The following is a 27,055-nucleotide window of genomic DNA, read 5'->3' on the forward strand; positions in this document are numbered from 1 at the left end:
TCAATAAAAAAAGTGTACAAACAAATCATTAGAAGAGTTGGTATTAATTTTGTCACAAATTTGTTTTTATAATAATATAAAATACAGCTTGCCTGCTATTAAAATGCGATAATTTTTTTTAGTTTACAAACTAAGGAATAGCCTCCGACCCTGGCTAACGGTGCAACTACATACAGTATTTAGCCGCGGAGCCGGTAGCCATAGCCAAAGCCAACAACAAGCGCCGCCGGGGGGGGGGGGGGGGGTGTGGGTGCGGGTGTACGTGCGTCCGTGCATGCGTGCGAAACACAGAAACAACATGGCGGCGCCCATAAGCTGCTAACCACAATATTGATCAGCTAGAGTGGCTTCTTTCCGCTTGAACCATACTGTAGCCATATTGCCGAAATGGCTTCACAACAGTCAAATAAGGGTGCCTTCTTGGTCGGTATTTTGACAGGTATTACACTTTATTTTTATCAAGTTTTTGAATATCTACTTTTATGAACTGAAAATGTTTTCACACTGTCGCAGTGTCAGTGCCTGGGCTGTCGATGTATTGAGTTGCTCTAAGCCTCTAGTCTATGTGATTGAATTGAACAGTGGAGTTTTGTCACCGTAAAGCGATAGCCAAGGGGAGTACACAGTTCAGTAGGCAGATCGGACTGTGTACTATATGTATTGTGTTTACTCGCTGTGGTCATAGCATGGAGGTAGAATAGAAGATCATAGGAGGTCCTGTTTTCAAGGTGTCTCTAAAATCGTCGTGGCAAATCTTTTACCTCTCTGTGCGCGATGTAAACAGTCCCTGGCCTAGATACAAAAATTTTGGTTTTATTTGACAAGCAAAGAGTCTCATCTCCCTTGCTTGACCAAAACTTAGAAACATTGCACTGGTTATTTGCACAATTTGTAAATGCAAAAAGTTTGGTGTTTTATGTAGGTATTTCTACAAACAACAAAACAAGGTACAAAAATATGTTGTAATGTTGAGGCCATATAATAAAAATTGCCCACCGAAAAAGTTTCATCAAACACTATTTCAATTCACGATGATCAAATCATGTGACTAAACATTCTGCTGAGCATTCTGGGGAAAAAATACAGAGGCTTAAAAAAATTCTAATATTTTTTTAGATTTTTTTTAACCCTCGTATCAATATTATTATAAATATTAAAATTTAAACATCAGCTTGGTGAAACACAAGGGAAACTACCTCCATGATTTGTTAGTGGGGGAGGGGCAGGGGTGCTAGCCCCACAAAAATAAGTTGGTCCAAATTCTTTTTTATAGCTTCATTGTCCAATCCACTCTGTATCCTTGGTCACATATTCTGTTATCAAAATAGTTTGCTTTTTGGAGAAAACAAAAACATCTGCATCAACGATCGGGATCTGCGCATCATGAAACTTTCACTTACAGATCTAAATGCTTCTAAAGTTGTGGATAGCCGTAGAACGCCTGGATTTGTTCAAACAAACATCATGTGGTTTGATTTGTATACCAATGCAAAGGTGCTGGATCCAAGGATACGGAGTGGATTGAACCGATTTATGGGGCTGGGGGGGGGGGCGCCTGCTTTTATTGAGTTTACTGATTGGTAATATGGCCTTTTGGTTTGTGACAATCTGAGTCGTAGTAATCTGAGTTGCTATTAATCATTCACTATATTTGTGTAAATACATAATTACAAAACAACAATTTTGCTGTTGCAAGTTTTTTTCAGGGGTGGGGACCTGGAAGTATGAACCAGGCTTTAGGGTTTATAGGCAAGGGTTATGGTAAGGGCCAAGCTTAGGGCTAGGGTTATGGACAGGGCTAGGATTAGGGTTCAGGTTTGGGCTGTAGGGTTATGGTAACGGCTCAGGATAGGGTTTGGGCAGGGTTAGTGGTTAGGGTTAAGGTTTAGGCTCTAAGGTTATCGTACTGGCTAAGGTTAGGGTTTGGGTTAGGGTGATGGTAAAAGGCTAAAGGTTAGGGTTAGGATTATGTAACATAAGGGTGTCTTAACATAGGGTTGTCTCAGAGTTTCAACTATATTTTGGGGTTGAACAAAGAATTGACTAGAGTGGGAATCGAACAACGACCTACGGATTAACGTGTCGGCGCCCTACCAACTGAGCTATCTAGCCCAATATTGCGAATCTGACTGTTTTTATCAGATGCTATTTGTGTGTCTTTTTCTCCCCAGTGAGTGACAGATGTCACCAAGGTTCCCAAGAGGATAAGAGTGGACCTAACTTAAAATCTATCGTTGAGCAGAAAAATGGGTATGAATTATTATACAAATAATGAATGTTTATGAGTGCAATGGTACGAATATGTTCATGAGTTGAAAGATGGAATGTTCTATTCTACGAGGCGGAGCAATTCAACAAGGCGGAGCCGAGTTGAATAGAACATTCCATCTTTCAACGAATGAAAATATTCTCACTTTTGCACAAATGAAAACCATTCATTATTTGTTTTATATAACATCCAAGTAGATTTTTGTCATTTTTATTGGAGTATGCAGCTTTCAAAAAAAAAAAAGCGTAGGCCTACAATTTCTGTGACAAATCACACCGTTTCTTGGTTTTGGCCTGTTGGATTCAACAGTGACAATGTGCTTTATGTTCAGCTATTTTGAGACACGCAGACGCCGACTGTAGTATGAGCCTCGCAGTAGTAGCACTGCTGCAGACTCGCAGGCAGTGGGGTTTTATGCACCGTGCGACAGTAATTTTCGAATGGAACGAAAAATGCACGCTGAATGGACGAAAAATGCACGGTGAGTGTTGTAGCGTGCAATAGCACTTTCCTTTGCTATCACGTGATGGAGAATCCTCCAATCAGACGGCAAGGATCTTCTGGGGTGTTATATAATCGGGTTTATTTGACCTTTTGGGATTATCCGAATCATAGTTATGAATCCTAACTATCTTTATACAGAGCGTTCCAACTGTAGTTGGGAATGTCCAAACTATTAGTTTAGAGTCCCAACAATCTTTGTACAGACCCAGATGTTCTAAAAGATCATCTCAATTTATAGTTGGGACTGTCCCAAATCAAAGTATTGAGTCCTAACCATGCCGACTATCTTGGTTAAGACTCAAGTATAGTCTTTGGTCATCCCAACTATTGTACAGACTGTGCAATCCATTGTTTTAATTCCATATTATCTTTAATTAACTGTTACTTTCTATTCTAACAGGTTGGCAGCATTGGTTGTTAAAACTGAGATTGTTCCAGATGAAACCAAGCAGATAAAGGTAGGAAACACTGGTAATGTAAGGGACCATTATGATACTTGTGAAACTTTGTATACGAACATACTGAAAATTAAAATTTGTCTTGCCATTGTTGCCTGCTGCCTCCCTTGTTCCAAAATCTCCCATTATTATCTTTCTCTTGATTCCCAAGGACATCTTAGTTGAATGGAGTGATAGAGCCAAGCTTGATCTGATTTTAACAACTGGGGGAACAGGCTTTGCAGAGAGAGATGTCACGCCAGAGGTGAGTCTTGACCGTTTTTTACCAACTGTCCCTTTAAAAACTGGATGAAACGGTTGTTTTGTGCGTGAGTAAAGACTTGAGTAAAGAGGATACTTACATAAAATTAATATAGCATTTTAATAATAGTTAAGTAGCATTTCAAAAATTCAGCATTATTGGAGATGTTGGTACTCTGTTTGAAAAAAGTTGTTGGTTTGGTTTCTTTGTGGGTTTTTTTTATGTATTTTTCAAAATTTCTTGTGGGAGACTGAAAATTGTAGACTGTGTATTTGTTTTGAAAATGCTACAGGGTATGACAAGGCAATGTTTGATTTGGCAGCTCATATCTTCCTTTGCAATGAAATTTGCTCAGCTGAATATTGTGTTTTTTAAACAGCTTCATTCAATTGGGCCCAGGGGTCGATTTCACAAAGCAATAATAAGACAAATTGTGATTTCTGTTGTGACATCACACTTTACTAAGCAACTACAATTGACTTGCAGTTACGATTAATCTTGGCGTTTTGTGAAGTCGCCCCTGATCACATACTATTTTAATAAATGAGTGAAATTTCTTAAATTTGACATTTGCAGGCAACTAAAGCAGTACTTGAGAAGGAAGCTCCTGGGTTAGCTTTGTCAATGTTGATGGGTTCTCTCAATGTAACACCACTAGCCATGCTGTCAAGGTAGTGTAGTTTATGTTAACTCTCTATGAATGCCTTACTGTTCTCAGAGTCTACATTTGCATAAAATGTGTGTGTAATTTACTGGTGTGTGCACAGGATCAGAAATTTGAAAACTACTTTCATTAAGGCCACGTTTACCAATTGTTGTTATAATAATACCAGGGTCTTGTGTATCTACAAATAAGGTACTCATCAACATTGCTTTTTTATTTTAATTTTAATAAATTGAGACACATCATGCATCACCTTATATAGGTTTAAACAAGTTGCGTTGCGAATTTGTTAGCCACACTGGGGCAAATCCTTACTCTAAGCGATAATTGTAACTTGGTTATTTTACGTGCATTCCACAGGTTCAACAGCTTGGACGAAGCAAAAACGGTTAAGTGTCTTGCTTAAAGACAGTGGACACTATTGGTAATTGTCAGAGACCAGTCTTTTTACTTGGCTATCTCAACATATGCATGAACTAACTAACCTGTGAAAATTTGAGCTCAATCGGTCAACAAAGTTGCAAGATAATAATGAAAGAAAAAAACACCCTTGTCACACGACGTTGTGTGCTTTTAGATTGTTGATTTCGAGACCTCAAATTCTAAATCTGAGGTCTCAAAATCAAATTTGTGGAAAATTACTTCTCTCCCGAAAACTATGTTCCGTTTCACACAATGGGCCAGATAAATAAAAACTAGCATTTGCTTTTACTAGTCTTTTACTTAAATTCTTATAAATAAAAGAAAGCCTTAATATTGCTAGTAATTGGTCGATCTAGTAGGTAAAATCAATGCTTGAGGGACTCTTCTTATTGAGATGTAAATAAAACCGACATTTTACTATTACCTGATAGTTTCACAAGATACTGGGCCATGTAAAGGCCAGCATTAACAAAATGTCGATAAGTTTAAGATCAGGCATGAGAATTTGCTCAAATCTCTATAAATAATCTTTTACTGGAAAAACACCATTTACTTGAACGGATTAGTAAGTGGTCGGAGAAAAGCACAATAGCGGGGTATTCAGGAGTATAACAATAGAGGCATGGACTCGCTGATCAATAGCGATTAACTGAAATGCAGGCGGGGCAGTTTCCACTTAGTTAAGTTTTTGATGGCGGCAGTGGCTATGAGGAAACAGCCAGCCTCTCCACGCCAGCGCTCCAGAGATTGGTTCTTTTAGAGCAAATAAAGTACACAACAAATTTATAAGTAACATTTATAGTTGGATCATTAGGCCATGGGAAAAATAACCCTTTAATACTGACGCGATACCGAGCCATATATGCAACACTGTTGTTCAAGTAAAATCTCAAGCTCCTCATGTAGTAGCTTGTAAAAATATTAGTAATTGCTACAGTATGTTAGTAAAATGTTGTTTTTATTTATATGTCTATAAGTGAAAGGTAATCCAGCGAGCAAAATGTTCATGCCTGATCTTTTACTTTTCAGTCTTCTTGCTAATGCTGGCCCTTTAACTTGATAAGTAATTGCTAGTTTTTATTTATCCGGCCCAATGTTTTATACTATCAACCTCTCCCCATTACTCGTACCAAGTAAAGTTTTATGCTAATAATAATTTTGAATAATTACCAATAGTGTCCACTGCCTTTAAGGACACAATTGTCAAGAGTGGGACGTCTGTGAAAACAATAAAACAGCAACAACAGGGGCCAATTGCATAGAGCTACTTCAGCACAAAATTTGCGTATAAGCTCGAAAAAAACTAATTTTACACATGTTATTGGCAAAAATTCCATATCATATACATTGCTTGTGAGTAGTATTTAGCTGCTGTTTACTTAGCATAACAATTGAGTGGAGTCTTGGCCGGTAAACTAATTTTATAAAGCAAGATTTTTTTAGCTGAAGCAAATCTTGTTGCTCTACGAAGCAGCTCGATGTATTGGGCCCAGAACTCTGGAAAAAGTACTGAGTACATGTATAAAGTGCTTCCGTGGGTACATCGGATGCACTTGAATGTTTACCTGATGTCCTGTATTTCTTAACTGGTTTTTAATTTATCTTATTTGTAGGCCTGCTTGCGGCATCAGGGGTAAATCACTCATTCTGAATCTACCAGGTAGTAAGAAAGGAGCCCAGGTAAGAATGCAGCAACAGCCTTCATCAGTTCAAGAATTTATTTTAAGTGTTTCGGCGCACGGTTGTATATGATTTATTTTATGTATTCCCAAATTGCATAGTACAATAATATTGGAGACTTATAATGTGCCATGTCTGTCACAAGGTGACATTCCTGGTGCACATAAACCCTAACTAAGCTGATCAAATCTGGGAGCTATATACAAAAAAACAGAAGGTGAAACAGCTTTTCAAAAGAGATGGGTTTGAGTCCATTCTTGAAAGTGAGGTAGGAAGTCTCCTTTCTTAGTTTGATGGGTAGTGAGTATCATTGGGAAGGACCAGACCGAGATAAAGTTCCGCTCCCCCAATCTGTTTTAGTATTCAAAAAGTATCAACAATTGTACATATGACCCAAAATATACATGTTATCACATGGTATAGAGTTCTCAAAAGTATTCGTTTGAATCTGCCACATTTCTTTTTCCATAAAACAAAAACTCTCTCAGATCTGGTGTAAAGAGATTGTGTGTCTTTGAGTATCCTGCCGTCGATTGCACAAATCGCTTCCTAATTTAGGATTAATTTTAGGACTTTAGAACAAGTCAAGCTCTGTATCCATAGACTTTAGGACGCATTGAACCCATCCTAAGTTAGGTTGAGTTACTCGTAGGACAAATCATAGCATTTTGAGAAATCGGCTGCTGTTGACTCTGTATTTTGTCTGATATATTTCAAAGGAATGTTTTGAGTTTGTATTGCCGGCCTTGCCGCATGCCATCCAGCTTTTAAGAGGGGATAACAAGAAGGTGGAGTCAACGCACAAAGCGATGATGTCATCAGTGTCACATGACCAGCCCGCTCGCCATGAACACATGGTAAGCAGCTTTGTCTTTCATGTTTTATGAGCGAAGAAACAACTTTGGTTCAAACCTACCCTTAAGCCTGGTTCATACTTCCTGCAAATGCAAAGCAAATTTTGACTTCACAGGGCTCTTTTTTAATCTCAAATTTTGTAGTGCATTTGCAGGAAGTGTGTTCTGGGCCTTTGTGTTGCAACAACCTCCATCCCAGTAAAGTATCACTCCTTGAACTCATCATAGGTCAAATGGTGGTTTTTCGTTAAAATAACGAGTTTTCAGTTGACGTCACACAATGTTTAAAGACAGCCATCTTAACATGCGAATCAATTATTTTGTTCACGCACAACTATGCATAATAAGACAACTAACCGTCCCTCAATGGTGTGCTGTTGTCACCCTTGGGCCGGAGCTTCTGCAGGTCAGTTATGTCAGATATAAGGAACAAGCATATTGTTGATCTTGTTGGTGTAGGGTTTGGCTCAACGCTGCACCCTCTTTCCCACTGAAGGTCTGTTTGCCCGCCTCTGTATTATCTACAGATGTTTTCATGGTGGCGTGCCTACAGTCACTCCTATTGGGATGTTTGAATGTGAATCTTGAAGGTACACACTCGATGTTTTTGAGGTTAATCCTTCGGAGACCATGCTTCTGTATTCTTAACAGACAACTGTCAGTAGACCTTTATCATGGTGCAGCCATCTTGAATTTTTCTCAATGATATCAATGTAATCAAACCGAGGCTGGAGGAAAGAAAATAGTCTGGTTCCTGTGCAAAATGATTACTGGCATTAATTATTGTTGATACAGGGAATATGTCCAAGATGGAGGCAGCATGATAAAGGTCTATTCAGTTTCATTGTAGCCATTTTGGGCTTTAAATGTTAAACAATCAGGCATGTAATTTATCAGGGTTTTTGCTGATTTCAGGATTTTTCATTGGTCTCCCTGCACTTTCAGAGGTGAAAGTAACATCACAGATATAAAAGACTTTGCTAAGTTATGACCAAGCTATCAGAAATACAACTGAAATAATATAGAGAATCTGTAAACCTTCAGATTTTATCTCCACACAACTTATTAATTTCTCTGTTTCATTTTACCCCACCACTGAAGCAGTGTGCAGGCATTTGCAACTGTTATATATGTGTGCGCACATTGAAATGAAATGCTATGCTGTTCAAAACATTTGTGTAGTTACTGCTGTATTCATTATTCAGTTTCTCACACAGCAATTCAATTAACAATTTACAAAAAAAATAATTGTATTATGTCATAAATTTATAATTTACAGAGAATTTCTCATGTTTTTGTCACCATCACATTTGTTTCACATCATCTGAACTTGACACTTTTTTTGAAAAAAAACACTTCATACCCAATCACATACTGCAGGAACCCCTGCAAATCCAACTATCTTCATCATTTCGTTGAAGTTGTAAAACAAAAGGCAATGAAATAGCCCCTCTGCCAAGAGAAATATAGCATTAATGTGACATTTTTACCCCTAGATTTACCTCCATAGACATTCTGTCTCATTCTCATGTATAATTCAACCTTTAAATGATGACTTGTGAATGGCAGAAAACTGATAAAACTTTCATGCTCAGTCTTCTAGAGTACAATTTTTTGCACATCAATTTCTTACGCCTTTTTCCGGTAACTTTTTTATTATGTCCTCTCGGCGCATGATGATTTGTGAAAATGCTTTTCCCCAGAATGTAGTGGCATAAATGAAGTCAATAGATGAAAGTTCATTTGACTGTTTTTCACCTCAGAGAATTAAGATTCGCCGATCCGAACGACGCCATTTAAAAACTTTGTCTCACGCGGATACAAATCTAAAGCAAGTGTCTGGGAATCCATGCTCGGTAGTTTACGATTCACCGTCACCACTGGAGAATGCTATACTCGATCTAAGGGCCAAATCTAACGTGGCGATAAGGCCACAGAGTTCTCAAGTAGAGACAGTAGATCTGGAAGAGACCTCATTGCATCCAGAGACGACTCCATTCACCGAAGGAGACGAGACGGGGGTGCAGATTAACCGCATCCTGAAAGCTCTGTCCCAGCACATCAGTGAAATAGATGACGGGAGAGCAGCGAAGGCAGGGCATTCGAAAGAAAGTTTCCAAGATGATGGGAACAGCGAGATTGACTTGACGGCTGGACTGGATAAGCAAAGTAAACTACGGATAGATAGAGGTCAGAGTTCAACAGGAAAGAGGAGCTCGTTAGAATGCTTTACTTATGTTGATGCAAACAAAGAAGATGTGATGGATGTTGAAGAACACAATACCTTGGATGAAGAGGATAAAGATGAGGCAAGAGATGATGGCACTAGCGATGATAACACTATTATAGAGGATGACGGGGAATCTTATTCAAGTGGATTCACATGTTTACGTCTTAAAGATGGCAAGAGTTATCATGTGGACGATGGAGCTGGAAAATACAAGAAATCACACGAACAACAGGGCGCCAAGTCACCAGGAGTCTCGGGGAGTACTCTTCTTGACAACGAGGAACATTCTGAACAGACCAGAGGTGGAAACCCGAGGGATACTTATGTTGTGTTTGAGTTTGACCCTAATGATATCGAACCAAAGGATGGAAATGAAGAACCACAGACCAAGAAGCAGCGCATCATTGATTTACCGAGACCCTTCGGGAAATCACAGCGACAGCTACGAGCTGGAAAAAAGTCATCCAAATCCAAAATCAAGAGGAAAGAGAAGAAGTCAAAACAGCCAAACCAAAAGGAGTACAACATCCCTGTAGGAAGTCCCCTGAGGAATTTCCTGACATCTGAAATCTTACTCAAGGACGTCGCTCTGAAGCGTGGGAAGCGAGCTGTCAAGCGTGACCTCGTCACTCTCCAACGACAAGAGAATTCGACTGCCACCCAGACGTGGCATCGGGGCGATCGCTTTAATGAACGCTGCTGCTATGAAGACCTTTTTGTGGCAACGGAAAAAGGGGAAAAATTGCTGAACAAGGTGAAGAGAGGAGGAAAGGACCAGTATGTGGTGATGTGGTATCTTTGGTGTCCAGGGAAAGGGAAGTGCCAACGGAAGTGTGGTGGTCACGGAACGTGTTTAGAAGGTGAGTAAGGAATTCTTTCTTCTTCTTTTTGGTTGTTGATATTTTTATAAGATACAACAGCTTCCTTACATCATCTAGTCTCTTTATGCGTTGAATTTAACAAATTAAATTTGAATTTTTCATAATAACTATGCAATATGACTACATCGGAATGCATGTTCCAAAGATTTGGAAACTGAAAATACTTGTTGCAGTGTATCATTGCATAACTGCCTTTAAAGGAACATTACAGAATTGGTTTTGCTGCAAAAAAAAGTTGCTGGCAGTTTAAGCACTTTATGTAATCCATCATATACTTAAACTGAAAATCTGTAGTTTGGGATCAATCGGCCATATGGGTCACGAGAGAATAGTGAAAAACTGATTACATATTTTGATTGCATCGATGCCAAAACAAAAATGAATAAAACGATCACTGAGCGATAAACTCCAAACGCGAAGTAAGATTATTTATTTCTCATCAGTCACGAAATTTCAAACAGAAATATTTCAAGGGAAGTTTTCTACTACCATCATCATTAGAGTGTGTTAGTGTTATGTAAATCTGTGATCTTCACCAATTCTGTTTCTAACCAATTCTGTAACGTTCCTTTAAGAAAAGCGGAGTATCTTTTGAAAAACAAAATTTCATCAAATAAATATCAAAGCACCTAAGTTACTGAAGTTACATGCTGACCCAAAATTTAGCAGAGAGCCAGTCATGTAAGCATGGCATGGTTTAACATGATAGTATTTTGGTAAGTAATCTGTTTTTGCTAAGCAAAACTGTTACAGCAATGCGTTGCAGCTTTTTCAAACTAGGTGGTTCAGTGATGGTTTTCTCAGTATATGTGGTTGTTTTTAATATTTTGTTTCATTCTCTTGTTCAACACCAGGTTGCAAAGGCGCTCAACACAAACAAGATCGTCATAATTGCTCTGTCTTGGTCACCCTCAAACTCTACCTCTCTGACCTCCACACGTGGAAGGTCACAATAACTGGACAACATGTGCCACAAGAGGGCACCGTCACATGACAAAGCAGCAAGACTCAACCACAACTGAGAGCAAGTGCGAGTGTGCACATTTTAGTCAACTACTGACCAGCAACCTCCTTGCGCAGACTAACTTAAACAACTTGTTTGGAATCCTAGTTGATCAATCCAACATTGGTACCACTGTATTCAAACACTCCATTGCCTTAATTCTGCTTGTTCACTATAGTGTCACTGGTTCTCTGGCTTTACACATGTTAGCGTGAAACAGGCTATTTGGTTCCAAATGGTCAACCACTAGTCAACCAATGTTGGACGACCCGGGTTCCATACAAAATAGTCAACCTTTAGTTAATCATGGTGCGAACTTGAACTTGCTCTTTGTTACGGAGACAGACATCGTTTGCACGCAGGCTTATATAATCAGGAACTACTTGCTGAGAACAGAAAGTCACACAATGAAGGTGGTACCCCACGAATGATCCTCCACAGAAACACTAGTCTACACTCTATAAAGATGTAAATGACTTCTAATGCAGACGCCAAGAATTCAAGGCAAAAATTATTTTTTCTTTTTTGCCGTGACTGATTAACTTTTATACTAGCATCATGGCTGGATTTTATGTTCCAATCTTTCTTCTCAGAGATGGGTCAGCAGATGAATTCATGTAGGTGCCATGATGTACATTATGTTAAGAGCAGTAGAACAGTGTTCCTCTGCTTTACTAGCAGACAACTACCTAGACTTGATTCAAGTCTTAGATAGCGGTTATTCTTCTGCATCTCGGCCATGAAAAACGCCCCCACATTTAGCTATCACGCGCCCTAACTCGCAATTTTACGAGAGAGCGTTGTTTGTAGCGGTTATCAGGACAACTAAAAAGCCACGATCAAAGACTTGGAACCAAGTCTATCAACTACCACATTGTGTGTATTGTCTGTCGCTGTAGGTTCCCCATCAATGGTTAACAATGGACATCCCCTATGTGCTAATTACCGCCTTTCTTTTTACATAACTTTCAAGAAGTAAATTGTCTGCAATATGTTCTATTGTGTTCAGCTCAAGATACCTGGTATCCTTCCTCTATGGTACAACTCAAATTACATCTCATTCATTTTATGTTATGCATTCTTGATGTGTTCAACCCTAGGGATCGTGAACATTGTCCCCCAGGAAATTTCATATTTTCCATAGGGCATTGACAAACAAGGCATTTTTTACAGGTAGATTAGAGGCAATCCAATTGCACTGTAAGAAAAGAGAACTTTTTTGTAGAAAGAAGACATTTTTTTTAAATGTCTTACTACTCCTAAGAAAATTATGAGAATGCATTTTTATTTTATTTTTTATTTTTTTTAATTTTTTTTTTGAGGGGGTGGGCATTTTGAGTTTTGGAAAGTCATTGCCACATATAATTGCAGTAAATGCTGCTTGGGTCACACATGTACAGGGTCCAATTTCGCAGCTCTGCATACCACTAAATTCTGTTCATACTACCTATGGAACTGTCTGTGCTTTATATTGACGGCGTGCGTCAAAATGACAATATTTTGATGTCATGTGTGGGAGTTTGCTTTTGTATGCCTCCACACTGCAACAAAACGGTTATACAGATTGGAGCTCCCACATATGACGTAACATGAGTTATGAAGTAACGGAGCTTTTCGCGGGTCTTTCAGAAAAGCTCTGGATAAGGGTAGTAAATAAATAGTACCAGCTCTTTTATAGCACAATTCCAAAAAATGGGTATACGAAATGAGGGATTTGATATCTCATTGTTTATTTTGTAACTTATAAGCACTTCTTATCATCTATTTTACATTATAAACAAACTTTAAATGAGCAATTTGGACAGCTAGTTTAACAGTATGTTTGGACAAAAATTATTAAATGAATTCATTATTAAAGATAATACATTCAAACAGATCAACACAACTTGCTATGTGTTTGTCACCCTGTATGACTGCGAATCCATTTCGTACGGGAACCTAAGACTACCCAGCCACTCCCTTTCAAGGTACCTAAGACGGCGGTACATTTGCTTCGTCACATGATTTGAGGCAAGCTTTTGCGTAGTTACGTAAGAGAAAACCCATACACAATTCTGAATGGATGTGTATGGCACAATGGTACCAGGGTTTGCTCATCTGAAGGTTACTTTACAAAAGCTTGCCCAAACCATTTGACATAGCAACTGTCTCTATAGGCTGAGGAATTCAATTTTTTAAAAGCTGTAAGTTGTGAGTAAGCAAGTCACAACTCCCTAATGGCTGATTGGTGTGGGTACCTAACGACTACAGATTCATTACATTCCATTTGGTATGACTACCTAAATTCTGCACTTGCACCGCATAGAATTAAAGGAACACGTTGCCTTGGATCGGTCGAGTTGGTCTTTGAAAAGCGTTTGTAACCGTTTGTTATAAAATGCCTATGATTAGAGAGATATTTTAAAAGTAGGATATATTGATCCACGCAAGTATCACTCGAAATTGTGTGGGTTTCCTTTTACCTCGTCGACTATTACACGTCGGCCATTTGTGACCCACTCTGTGAAAATGAGTCACATGTCGCCCAATGCAATATTAAGTTATGGACAGTTTAATGTGGAAAATTTTTTCTCTTTTGTAAGATCTTTAGTTGCATGGTTAACCTTTAGAACACTTACTTTGAGGCAATAAATCTATGAATACAACAATTTTGTGATCATACTTATGTCTAATTTGTATCCTTTTGCACACAATGGTAGTTTAATAAATACTTGTAATTCGTTTTTCATATAAAATGGTGTAGTGGCTAATTTCAAACGGGAGTAACTCAGCAACGCGATACACCCCAAAGCTTAGACACATACCAAATTACTGCTGCTGATGTGTTCTTTCCAGCCATGCATATAACTCAATTCTTGAAATTGCCTACATGTGACTCATTTTCACAGAGCGGGTCACATTTATGGGAGTCAAATTTTTGACTCCCATAAATGGCCGACCGTGTTAGTTCACAAAGTAAAAGGAAAACCACGCAATTTCGAGGCAAATTTGTATGGATCATTGTATTCGACTTTTAAAACATATTTCTAATCATATGCATTTTATAACAAATGGTTACAAACGCTTTTCAAAGACCAACTCGACCGATCCAAGGCAACGTGTTCCTTTAAGCATTTAAAGACAAAATAGTTCCTAGTCACTTGTTTTCATAAAAGATATTCAGCAATTCAGCACTCTTTCTAAGTGTAAACTGGGAACGTGACAATGATGGTAGCAGTATTTATGTTTTAACTAGTGGTGTAAGTTTTCACAACATGGGACTCTATGCCACATCATTTTCTCATTCTTATTAAAGAAATAGACATCCACATAGTAATGCAATTGAACTTTTTATAACTCAAAGGGATTAGTAAACCTCATGAATATTCATCAATATTGTATGAATATTAATTGCAGTGCCCTCACAGTTACGATATCCCAGACTTGCCAGGTAAGACCTCTTTCTTATTTTTTGAAATATTAATTGAATTTTGTTAATTTTACTTTTTTCAAGAAACAGGAAAATTAATTCACTTTGTTTTTGATTTTGAGTTTCCCGGATTCAAATTATGGGACCTTCGAGCAAGATATTCTTCCAATATGTAGTCTGATTACTGATTTGTTTGCCCTTTGGGTAAGAACTGAGAATTTTTTATCATTAGACCTTATGCACATGATGTCAAATCAGTAGGGCACCCTCACCTACAGGTAAAAAAGCATCCATTCACTTGCCAATTCTTTGCACTGTACATACAAACCTGTGCGTTTTGATTGTCTCGTCAGCGTTTTACCCCTTAGATGGCGGCTGGATGATGTCAATGCATAGGTCTATAAGTCCTGAAAAGACATCGAGCCTAAACCATGTGTACATGTAGGTCAGCCATTCTATTCGATAAAATGTTCCTATTATTTTCGGCTCTGGCTTAATATTTGTTTTGTTAGTTTTCGACATCACACTTTGCTTAGGAATTGTGACATCACACTTTGCTTAGGAATTGTGACATCACACTTTGCTTAGCAATATGTGACATCACATTTTGCTTAGCAATTGTGACATCACACTTTGCTTAGGAATTGTGACATCACACTTTGCTTAGCAATTGTGACATCACACTTTGCTTAGCAATTGTGACATCACACTTTGCTTAGCAATTGTGACATCACACTTTGCTTAGCAATTGTGACATCACACTTTGCTTAGCAATTGTGACATCACACTTTGCTTAGCAATTGTGACATCACACTTTGCTTAGCAATTGTGACATCACACTTTGCTTAGCAATTGTGACATCACACTTTGCTTAGCAATTGTGACATCACACTTTGCTTAGCAATTGTGGCATCACACTTTGCTTAGCAATTATGATTGATACAATTCTAGGTTTGTGAAATATGACCCAGTCCACACTGAGTTTGACTATTTGTATGACTATTTGATATTTATAATCCAACACTCTTTGTCCTCAGTTGAGCACCATGACATCAGTAAAGTAGCAAGGCGTCCAAGAACCTCACCATACCCTATGATATCCTACAATGATGCCTATAGTCTGGTTCAAGAGAAAGCTCCCATCCTACACCAACGCTCAGTCAAGTGCCAAGGTAACTAGACTTCACATTTAGATTAATAGAACTTTTTTTTTTCTTCTAATATGTTTGTTTATCTATTGTATTCATTTATTCATTCATTTATTTTGATCTAAAGAACATAATGGTCTGTATGCATCTCATGGCAGAACTAAAATCCCTTACCGAGGCCAAAAAGCCCTTCACTGGTCATTGGACAACAGCTGTTCTTCAACTTCCCTAGCCTTGTATTAGTTATGTGTAGTGCCATGCATTTTAAGCTGTAAATTACTACATTTTTAAGGAATTGTATATACAAAATTCGTGAAACAATGACCTCATACTCAAGTTAAAAGCTGCCTTCACCAACTATCATGACTATATAAAGCCAAGTAAACATCATGTGACTGCTTCAATAGATTTGCTTTACTGTCATGGGTGTATTTTTTAGTGTCTTTTAATGCCTCAAAATCAACATTCCAGTTGAACCCAGTTAACTTTGGTCAACTGGTATAACTAGATTTAGTGTCAAATTTTCAGATAAAACCAACTGGTTTGAACTGTGTTCAACCATGGAGGAAAGTTTCAACTAGGTTAACTATGTTTAATTGTATAAACCAACTTGTTAAATGTCCAAATTCCATAAACAAAACACCTGCTTTTAACTGTGTTTAACTTTAGTTTGTGAACTGGTTTTCAACTGGTTCAAGTGAAACCCAGTTTAACTAGGTTTAACTGGATTTGTTTGACCTTGGCTTACTTTGATTGCTGGCAATAGCTTCTCTCTGTATTTTAAACTCTAGATGCGCTTGGTTACATCTTGGCTAGTGATGTCACAGCCCAGCACCCACTTCCTCCTTTTCGGGCATCAGTTAAGGACGGTTACGCAGTCATCTGTAAGTAAACCTGTAGTCATTTATTAGCCAGAATGCTTGCTCACCTAAAACAATACAGAAGAGTGCCTTTTTTTAAAGTTTTAATAAACTTGCATCAGGATAAAGATTTTTTGTTTTTATCACACATGGCAATTTCTTCAGGCATTTTGGAGACAACCACTTTGCACTCTAGGCAAAAGGAACAATCTGGCAGCCTAAGAGATAGTCTTCTAGTTGTTGTATTAAACAATATTATAACACCCCTTACCAATATTCGGCCTTTTCATTGGTTTAGAGCGCGTCACATGATATGTCTTAGTTTTACTAGACGACAGCCGTGTAATAGTGCATCGGTTTGCCGTGCGCTAGTCCGAAGACTATCAGGTCATATGGCTTTCTAATTTCCTTCTTTTTTGACATTTAAGTCACCAGACACACAAGGCCCGAAGACCACTTCAAGTTGTGGGATACAATAAAACTATTTTTCAGGGGCCGTTGCCTCCTACTCCTAGGGCTGAAACAGGGTTACCCTGTACAAATAGGCTTGGGTACATGTATCATCCATCAGAAGCCTGGCTGGTAGAGCAGAAAGCACTTCCATCCTAAATTTTACCAAGCAATCGTGATTAAGTGTCTTGCTTAAGGACGCAAGGACACACTCTGCTGACCAAACACAAGAGCTTGAATCCGGTGCTCTTAACCGCTAGGCCATGTCACACCATGATAGACAAAATTTAACTCTTCATTGTCATTGTTTGCTTCTCAACTAAACATTCCCGTTCTGATTTGTTCACAGCTTCAGATGGACAAGGCCCTCGAAGGGTCCTGAGCGATAGCTTGGCTGGTGAACTACCAAAGAGTGAAGTTATACCTGGTTATGTCATCAGGATAACCACTGGTGCACCGGTACCCGATGGAGCAGACGCTGTCGTAGAAGTGGAAAGTACCGAACTGCTGAAGGAGTCTGATGGGGTGAGTAAGGTTTACATGTAATTACTCTGAAGTTCTGTTTGAAAAAACCCAACCAGTCACCATTGGGTTTTTTTCTTCTGGTTTTGAAATGTCTGTCAGGTTGGCTCAGTGGTTCCTGTCTGCCTTTCCACTTCTGTGGACTCTGGTTTGATACCTTTCCAGATTACAGTCAGGTTTCCTACCAACCTTTCAGCCGAATGAAGCGACTCCATGAAATTGGGGCCAGCTCAGATCATTGTGCATTATTTACAACCAGTGAGCCTTCGATCCAGTCATTTAAAATCAAGTTGTTATATTCTCTTCTTTTATTAAGGGCGAGATGGAGTTAGAAGTGAACATTTTGTGTGATCCTGTCCCAGGGCAAGATATCAGGTACAAATTTACAATCAAAGTTTTTTATAAAAGCATGGCCACCATGCAAATATGAAGTGATTTGAGGGCGCTCTCAAGAGTAATTTTATCACTTCTGGGGGTATACGCGACTAGTCCTGCACAGTTTAAATCAATGTTCTGTCACTTTTGTTGCGCTGTAGTTTTAAGTTGCTTTAGAGGTGGATTATAATGGCTCCTTTACAGGTCTTATTGTCAATGATGGATTTAGTCGGTTGTGGTAGTGTGTTTTAGTCTTTAATCATTTTTTGGGGGTACGAATGAATATACCCCTTGAAGCAATACAAATAATTATGTTCATGTGGTAAAAAATACAGCGCATTAAGGAAACAATTATTTTGCTTACATTTTTGTTGCTTTCTTTCAGACCAATTGGGCTGGACATTCCCCTGAATCAGGTGATTCTTAAGAGAGGTATGAGGCTGGGTCCATCTGAGCTAGGTCTCCTAGCTGCAGTGGGTGTGACACATGTTCCAGTTTACCAAATGCCAACAGTGGCTGTGATATCTACTGGTAATGAGGTTAGTATCAACTCATGGCTTCTCTTTCTTTTAGACTGTTACTAGGGGCACGCCGCCACCTTCTAGAGCTGAAAAAGTGTAGCGTTCTTTACAGTCTGTAAGGATGTAGGCATGGGTATCATCCACTAAGAGCCTTGCTTGTAGAGCAGAATGAAATTATGGTGAAAGGCAGTGGACACTATTGTTAATTACTCAAAATAATTATTACCATAAAACCTTTCTTGGGGACGAGTAATGGGGAGAGGTTGATGGTATAAAACATTGTGCGAAACGGCTCACTCTGAAGTGCCATAGTTTTTGAGAAAGAAGTAATTTTCCACGAATTTGATTTCGAGGCCTCAGATTTAGAACTTGAGGTTTCGAAATAAACCATCTAAACGCACACAACTTTGTGTGACAAGGGTGTTTTTTTCTTTCATTATTATCTCACAAGTTCGATGACTGATTGAGCTCAAATTTTCACAGGTTCGTTTTTTTAAGCATTAATTATGTTGAGATACACCAACTGTGAAGGCTAGTCTTTGTCAATTACCAATAGTATCCACTGCCTGTGCCTTGCTCAAATGCACATGTGACATGAGCGGGATTCAAACCCACACTCTTCTGCTGACAACACCAGTGCGTGGGTCCAGTGGACTGGACTACTCAGCCACGACACGTCACAACATATTCTGGGCTCATGTCTTAGTCCACCCTAAACAGCTTAAACATTTTATTTATTTATTTATTTTCTAAAAATCTCCAAAAATGGGGAAAGATAAAAAGATTTATACAAAATTCATCAAATTTACAGTATAAGGGACATAAACAGGTAATAAAGAAACAGGATAACCCTGACACTCTCGGACGACCCCCAAGACCATGTTGAAAAAGTATGAAACAAAAGGATTGTTAGAATAATCTGAGTAGCCAACCATGAGTATCAAGATCATCATATTTTAGAAACTGGTTCGTAAACAAAACTGTTTTGACACCTACACAAATACCATGGTTGATGCAGTTTACGTACTTAAAGTCAGAATTAAATTTCCGCCTGAATGATGGACTAATAATGCAATTTTGCTTAAAAGCAGTAAAAAATCTTTGTGCAATTTCTAAACTGTTTTTAGTTTTATCAATTAGAGTATTCTTATAATAAGCAAAATCATCGCTGGCCTCGCAATTAAGAAGGCGAGCATAAAAAGGCCTAGTGCTGTTAAAAATCAGACATGTAAGATTTAATTTATCCTGATAAAGACTCCAGCAAATGCTGCATGTGCGCCCCCCTCTCAATTGATGACCTTGTCGCATGTACCAATGTAGATTAGTTAAAACTTCTTTTATAGTTTAAGTGCACTGACTCGACCAGTTAGTGATTCTTTCTTGGTATATTTTCAGCTGTGTGAGCCGCATGAGAAGTTGAGGAAGGGACACATATTTGACAGTAATAGAACAACTTTACTGTCGGTCTTGAAGGAACATGGATTCCCATGCCTGGATATGGGCATAGCAAAGGACAAGTGAGTACTTAAACTGGTGTAAAAAACAATGTGCCATATATGTATGTTTTTGTGATTTAAGGATCTGTTCACAGTTGGTAATTAATTAAAATTAGTGGCACTAAAAACTTTTGTGGTAAGAAGTTCCGCAGCTTTGGATAGTATAATGCATGTTGAGAAACATTTAACTGCGAAGTACTGCGGTTGTAAAAAATGATGTAAATTTTAGTCCCCACAAATTTGAAAATAAGATTATCCCTTGTGGTGATGCTTCTCTGACTGTGTGTTCCATTTAGGGATTATTCTTCCTGCGCAGACATAATTCACGCCGGAGTTATGGCAACATCTCAAAAAACAAGACCGCCTGTTGAAATGAGACTTTCTCAGGTTAATTTTATTGTATACAACTACATTTATATGGGATTAAAACAATCAAACAGTATCACTAAAAAACAAAATTATACAATACCTTTACGAACTAAACCATACCATGCAGATGCAATCATTGTAGTTTTCTTTAAAGGTTCAAGTTGCCTTTGGATTGGGCGCTTTAGGCTATAAAAGTATGAAACTAATATGGTTGGGGGAAAACAAATTTACAATAAAATAAACCGTTTCACACAAATATCCCTTTCAAATTGTGTGGTTCCAAGGGCCTCAAAATGTTTATGCCACTGCTCAATTCATAGCAAACCTTTTTTTAGCTCAAAGAGCCCAATCTCAAGGCAACTGTTTGAAATACATCTCAGGAGTATTTGAAGAAGTGTTATCTAATAATGTTTCTTTTATCTGATGGTTATGACAGTGAAGAGAGTTTAAAGGCCACCTTGAAGTCCGCTGCAGACCAAGCAGACGTGATTATATCTACTGGAGGTGTCTCTATGGGTGAACGGGATCTCCTCAAGTACTGCCTCATGGTTGGTCTTCATGCTAAGGTCCACTTTGGAAGAGTATTCCTCAAACCAGGGTTAGCAATGTATAAATTTTTATTATTATTATTGGTTTGTTCAAAAAACAATCAGACTTGGCAGCCAGAGGCTGAGTTGCGTTTAAAATTACACGGCATAAGAAGATATTTAAACTATCTCTAAAATTACAGAAAAACATTCAAAATATAAAAATATTTATTTAAGTACAATTTCAAAATACAAGATATTCAAAGACTAAAATACAAAAAAAAACTTTCCACTAGGGAGGCATAACACACTTCTTGCTACAAACTCTAATAAGTGCTACTATTAACTAATAATTATAAGTAATATTAATCATAATCATAATCGGTATTTATATCACACTTTTCACACCCAAACTACTTCTTCTTCTCAAAGCACTCCACCATGTCTTTACCCCTGGTCATTTGGCCATTTAATTCATTCCTTAAACCATCTAAGCTCCCTGGTGAGTATACAGTCTGTGCAACAAATAATGAGCTGGTAAGCTAAATCAATCACAAGAACCATCTCTGCCCTCACAAGTGCCCCTTTACCCCTGGGTGGAGAGAAGTTTATAGTCGAGTGTCTTGCTCAGGGACACAAGTATTACAACCGGAATTTGAACGCACACTCTGGTGAACAAAAACACCAGAGCTTGAGTTGGGTGCTTTTATCCGCATCAGTTTCATAATATCAGTTTCATACAGCTCTTTTAGGGTCTTGTCATAGGAGGCAACGTTTACAGGCAACTTGGAGGCAACCAACTGCATAGCATGCTAAATGACTGCTGTGGTAGCACATGAGTCATTTTACAAATAGTGTCTTCTGATTCCCAAAAAAATTATGAGAAATTTCAAAAGTGAATGGATTCTCTTCTTGGAGATTGCCTGGAATTGGTTGCCTGTAGACTGCCTCATGTGACATGGCCCTTAAGAGAACAACAGGGCCCAATTTCATGGCTCTGCTTACCAAAAGCACAGCATTGGCGCTTACGGAAGCAGAGAGTTCTGTGCTTACGGCAAGCGTATTTCACGGGTTAGCGGCGAATTTTGCTTCTGCGCGTGCGTTCTCCACATTACTAGGCATTCTACGCTTACAAGGCTAGCGCAGAAATTCGGCGCTGACACGTAATCACGATCGTAAGCGCAGAATTCGGCGGTAAGCAGAGCCATGAAATTGGGCCCAGATGTTGCTTAAGAAATTTATTTGGTAATGGAAAAGGTGCAAGGCACTGGCCACACAGGTCACATGCGGCAAGTTTTGTTTTCTTAATAGATGTGCAAAAAAGAATCCTCATTAGTATTGTTTTGTTACGTCTTGCTATTGTTTAGTATACTGGCTTTAAAAAGCACCTCTATGAAATTGGGTCTTGTGCTTAATAGGTTGTCATACTAGCAAAGAATTGTGCAGTGAGCAGCGCCATGTGGCAAGTCATGGCCGTGTGGTTAAGAGCACCAGACTAAAGCTCTGATGTTTCTGATTGGAGTACCGGTCCAGAAACTTGTATCCCGGAGCAAGATACTTTACCATATTTGCTATGCCTTTGGATGGACATTACGCCATTTGAAGCAGCTTTTTTAACATGGTAATCTTCATTCCACCTTTTTTTTTCCCTTGTTTTTACAGAAAACCAACGACCTTCGCTACAATTTCCTCCAAGAGCTCACAGAAACTCTTCTTTGCTTTGCCTGGTAAGTCATTAAACCTGACTAATTCAGTTTTGAATCTTTGAATATTTGGTTGTGTTTTGTGCTGAACAGGCTCTATGAAAATGAGTCGCTTGTAGCATGGCACACTTCAAAGTACAGGGCTGGGAGAGTGAAAAATGAAAGCTGATATGGTTTAATATAATATACAGAGTTTGTGCTTCTCAATTGTCTAAATTTTCATATTTCTTAAATAGAAACTTACATTTTGATCAAGAAAGATATATAAAAACAAGTTTTTTCAGACCCTTTTATCTGTTAAACCGTTTTTCCAAAGGTCATGATTTTAGAACCGCAATGACACAAGTGAGGTCAAAATGAAGCTCAAAACGTTAATAGTCCCCCTGTGGCTCAATTTCACAGAGCCCATCACAAACTAGTTGCGATAACGTAACCCTCCTGCGGACGGCGTAGCTGGAGGGTTTCGAATCATACGCAATCGGTGCAGGGCAAAATGGTTAAACACGTACAATTTCGACAGCTAGTCAGCAGATTTACTCTTTTGCTCGGGGATCCGGTAAGTTTTTGTCATTTTTCTTCAAACTATTTCCTCAATGGTGTTTTGAGTGATATGGAAGGATTCATTAGACATTGAGGATCAAGTTCGTGTTCCTAGAATTTGTGTCATTATTTTCAAAAGTGGTAAAAATTGAGCAAATCTGCTGACTAGCTGTTGAAATTGTACGTTTTTAACTATTTCGCCCTGCACCGATTGTGTATGATTCGTAACCCTACGGCTACGCCGTAGGCAGGAAGGTTACGTTATCGCAACTACTCAAATACCAGCCTGGCTGTTCTAGTTAATCAATTGGTTTTTTCTCTATGTGGTAACATTTCCAAGCTTGTTTATAAAACTATTCCTGGTAAATTTGTATATGTTTCTTGTAAACAGGGAATCCTGTATCAGCAGTTGTGACATTTGAACTCTTTGTGCTGCCAGCCCTTCAAAAGATGATGGGAACTCCCAAGCCTGGATTGACCAAGATTAAAGCGAGGGTAAGTTTGAAAAATTTGAAAAATAACCCAGGTGAGTTGACAATAGGAATTGATATTCTTCTTAAAACAGATTTACTGCACCATGTGCAGCTCTTGGCCAATGAAAGGTTTTCGTTCAATTTCAATGCGGGCGCTGTTTGAGCAAGATTGTGACCTCATATTCAAGGGTTCTATTCCTTATACCCCTAGGGAGCCTAGACTTAAGAACAATGTCTGGACGTCGCTGTTGTGTATACAAAAATAGAAGTCCACCTCACTAGTCTCCTCTTCCAAAGATACCAAATTTACGTGCACCTTTGGGTGTACACAAAACAGATAAACGGGTCAAAATGTTGTTGTGCCCAGTTCTCATATGCTGAAAAATTTGATTGTTATGGATCACCTCTTGTTCAAAGAACCAGGGCAAGGGGTTAAGGCTTAGGCTTAAGTCATTCAATAAGGCCTAGCCTGCATTAGCATACCTTGTTGTACATGATTAAAAAAACAAAATTAAACTTCGTGTGTTTTGATTTACACATAACAGGTAGCTTCTGACATCAATCTTGACCCGCGCCCAGAGTTCCAACGTGTCAAGCTAGCCTGGGAAGAAGATCATCCCATCCCGAAAGCCACGATCACAGGGAGTCAGATGAGCAGTAGGCTTCTGAGCATGGCCGAAGCTAACGCTTTACTGATGCTGCCCCCGAAGACGGAAAGGATGAAGGTGATGAAAGAGGGAGCGATTGTTGATGCACTCATTATAGGGAAACTGTGAGGAGATTTGTCAGTGGCGTAGTTTAGGGGGAGGCACAGGCCCCCTTAATGATGTCCACGCCCCCTCTTTTTAATAATAATAATAATAATAATAATAGTAGCTTCTTCTAATTAAAAATAATCATAATTGCTGCTCCTTATATAGTGTGCATGTCCATCACTCAGTGACGCTCAAGGTGCTATAACATACAGTATTTCATGCAAGGTATGTGTGACTAATAAGACTAGTGTTATCTCTGCTTAGGACTAGCCGTACGTTTTTAATATATCCCAGGACTAGTCCTAAGTTAGGACTAGTCCTAGCTCTTTATGAGATCGACCCCTACTCTTTTAACATAGCACCATGTAATGATTTACAATGTGCTGTGGCCCATTATGCTGCGGCCCATTATGCTGCCAATCAACCCAGAATCACTGGGCCGAACCCATTCTCTTTTCAATAAGTGCACTAGGTTCTTTTTGTGCGTTACACAACCCGGAAATAGGACCAACTGCTTCACGTCCCATCCGAAGTACAAAGCATCATGGTTAAGTGTCTTGATTAAGGACGCAGGTGTCACATCTGGGACTCGAACCCACACTCCGCTGATCAGAAACGCCAGAGTTTGAATCTGGTGCTCTTTGAAGTCTTGGCTTTTGATGTTGGAAATTTTGAGAGTAAAATGTAGTATGTTATTCATTAATTAATGTTTTAATTTATTATTATTCCTCATGATATCAAAGCATGAAAGTACATACAAGCTTTAAAGTGATAAATCTGATGTTATTAAAACATTTTTCAGTTTACTTTTCAAAAATTACATTCACACAAATTGTTTAAAACCCCCATACACTCCCAACAAAAACCATTAAAACTTTAATTTTAAAAACTAGGCATTCGGTGTTTGTGACACCACAAAAAAACAATTTTTTGCTGACCCATGAATTGAGTTTTATTCTGCATGACTTCATATGGTTCATATGATTACAAGTCATGATTTGAAATTCAAAATTGATGTTACCTGCGGCCGATCTCACAAAGCAATAAAATCGATTGGAAGAAAAATTGTCAGTACTACCATAGTGATTTGCATTGTGACATCAAACTTTACTAAGCAACTACGATTGATTTGCAGTTACGATCAATCTTATCTCTTTGTGAAATCTGCCCGGGGCCCAATTTCATAAAGCTGTTCACCAGAAACTGCTGCGTTTAACAAATTTCTTTGCTAAGCAAAAGATTGAATGGGGCACCAGTTGCAACAATGTAAAGTTTATGGAATTTTAGCTGGTAACCAGATTCTGTGTAGCAAGATTTGTCTGTGATGAGCAAGTTTTTTATGCTTACTGGGCCTGTGTGAAATTGGGCCAAAATAGCAATGTATGTTGATGCTGCTTTCACGAAACGCTAGGATTAATCCTTACCCGAGTATGGACGAGTAACCCATCCTAACTTAGGGAGGGTTCAATGCGTCCTACGTATTTGGGTACGGATCTGAATCCGTCCCAAGTACTAAGATTAATCCTAAGTTAGGAAAAGTTTGTTGGAATCGACGGCTGATGCCATCAATCTAGATGTGCACTGGGTTGTTTTATTTGAGAGTTTTGATTTTATAAACAGCAATTTTGAGGTTGAGGTTCAATTGTCCGATGAGTTTCAAGGTTAATTAAATTTTCTTTTAACATAAATATCGGGGTGGGGGGGTTGGACTCCACCCATGACATAAGCTTGGTTTTATGCGACTTCTTCCTCACTTAGTTATTGCACTCTGTACAAAGTATATGAAGTATCGTACCATGTATGTATGTTATTGTGTATAGCAAACAGTGATGGAATGGAAATAAACAACTCAACTGAACTAAACTGAACTTGACTTAAAATACTAGGCCTGATTTTCGCTGAGTGAACTTTTTTTACACACTTTTTTATCGAAATGATTGTTTACAGATGATGCCGTTTCAAAACGAGTGTGTACAAAAACATGTGCATGTGTCACAGACAATGCACAAAATTCCTGTAAAAACATTCAAAATTGTCACTACGACATGGCAGATCGAGTTCCCATCATTACTTTTTAAAATAAATTAGACCTATCTTTTATCTTGTGCACCTAAAATTGAAGCTTCTCGGATCCATTTTACTATTATTTTTAAAGATTTTACAATTTTACAATAAAACTTTTTGTTTGAAAGCGGTTAAAAACTGGCAAACATCAGTCATACAAGTTTTGTTTTGTTTTGACACGTTACCAATAACATAAAATAAACTAAAATATGAACATAATTGTAAAAGTAAACAACAATTACACACTTTCAGAACAGAACAAAAAATAAAAGTTCACAGATTTACAAATAACTTACAGGGTTTACAGAAGGTAATGGTGAAAGACTTCTCTCAAAATATTATTCCACGAAATGCTTTACTTTTTGAGAAAACATTAATTTAAATCAATTCTCGATATCGAGAATTACGGATTTATTTTAAACGCATGTCATGACACGGCGTTACGTGCGGAAACAAGGGTGGGTTTTCCCGTTAGTTTCTCCCGACTCCGATGATTGATTGAGCCTAAATTTTCACAGGTTTGTTATTTTATATAAGTTGTGATACACGAAGTGTGGGCCTTTGGACAATACTGTTCCCGAAAAGTGTCCAATGGCTTTAACAAAAATAGTTGTAAAAAATAAATGTAAAGTAGAC

General features: G+C 38.4%; 2 protein-coding genes across 3 annotated transcripts in view; one reads left to right on the forward strand and one right to left on the reverse strand.

Moving 5' to 3' along the window:
- The window catches only part of LOC139935119 (uncharacterized), a 31,666-nt gene extending 16,533 nt beyond the window's left edge, over positions 1-15,133 (reverse strand). Inside the window, exons 1-2 of the mRNA XM_071929590.1 lie at positions 14,945-15,133; positions 3,318-3,515 (exon numbers count right to left, since the gene is read on the reverse strand). Coding sequence (XP_071785691.1) covers positions 3,318-3,320 — 3 coding nt within the window. The 5' untranslated portion in view covers positions 3,321-3,515; positions 14,945-15,133. The remainder of the gene's footprint in view (positions 1-3,317; positions 3,516-14,944) is intronic.
- LOC139935092 (gephyrin-like) lies at positions 289-27,043 on the forward strand. 2 transcript variants are annotated; one of them, XM_071929562.1, is made up of 18 exons: positions 289-439; positions 2,172-2,250; positions 3,174-3,231; positions 3,383-3,475; positions 4,049-4,143; positions 6,173-6,239; positions 6,959-7,096; positions 14,604-14,637; positions 15,654-15,788; positions 16,556-16,648; positions 17,424-17,599; positions 17,913-17,971; positions 18,357-18,510; positions 19,888-20,009; positions 20,794-20,955; positions 22,547-22,611; positions 23,519-23,622; positions 24,146-27,043. In XM_071929562.1, the coding sequence occupies exons 1-18, from the start codon at positions 388-390 to the stop codon at positions 24,374-24,376; spliced, it is 1,917 nt and encodes a 638-aa protein (XP_071785663.1). In that variant the 5' UTR covers positions 289-387; the 3' UTR covers positions 24,377-27,043. The 2 variants fall into 2 exon arrangements, with proteins under 2 accessions (XP_071785663.1, XP_071785655.1); XM_071929554.1 differs by lacking the exons at positions 14,604-14,637; positions 15,654-15,788; positions 16,556-16,648; ... (6 more) ...; positions 23,519-23,622; positions 24,146-27,043 and adding exons at positions 8,857-10,183; positions 11,059-13,538.
- Positions 27,044-27,055: the final 12 nt, after the last annotated feature.

This window comes from Asterias amurensis, chromosome 1 (genome assembly GCF_032118995.1).
Source record: "Asterias amurensis chromosome 1, ASM3211899v1".
Lineage (NCBI taxonomy): Eukaryota > Metazoa > Echinodermata > Asteroidea > Forcipulatida > Asteriidae > Asterias > Asterias amurensis.

What these genes read in the sequence shown, in the direction of transcription:
- LOC139935092 (XM_071929554.1), top strand. Translation starts at nt 388, where the DNA reads ATGGCTTCACAACAGTCAAATAAGGGTGCCTTCTTGGTCGGTATTTTG. An exon ending in ATGAAACCAAGCAGATAAAG is followed by an intron (nt 3,232 to 3,382) that starts GTAGGAAACACT and finishes TTGATTCCCAAG; the next exon opens with GACATCTTAGTTGAATGGAG. An exon ending in GTAGTAAGAAAGGAGCCCAG is followed by an intron (nt 6,240 to 6,958) that starts GTAAGAATGCAG and finishes TATATTTCAAAG; the next exon opens with GAATGTTTTGAGTTTGTATT.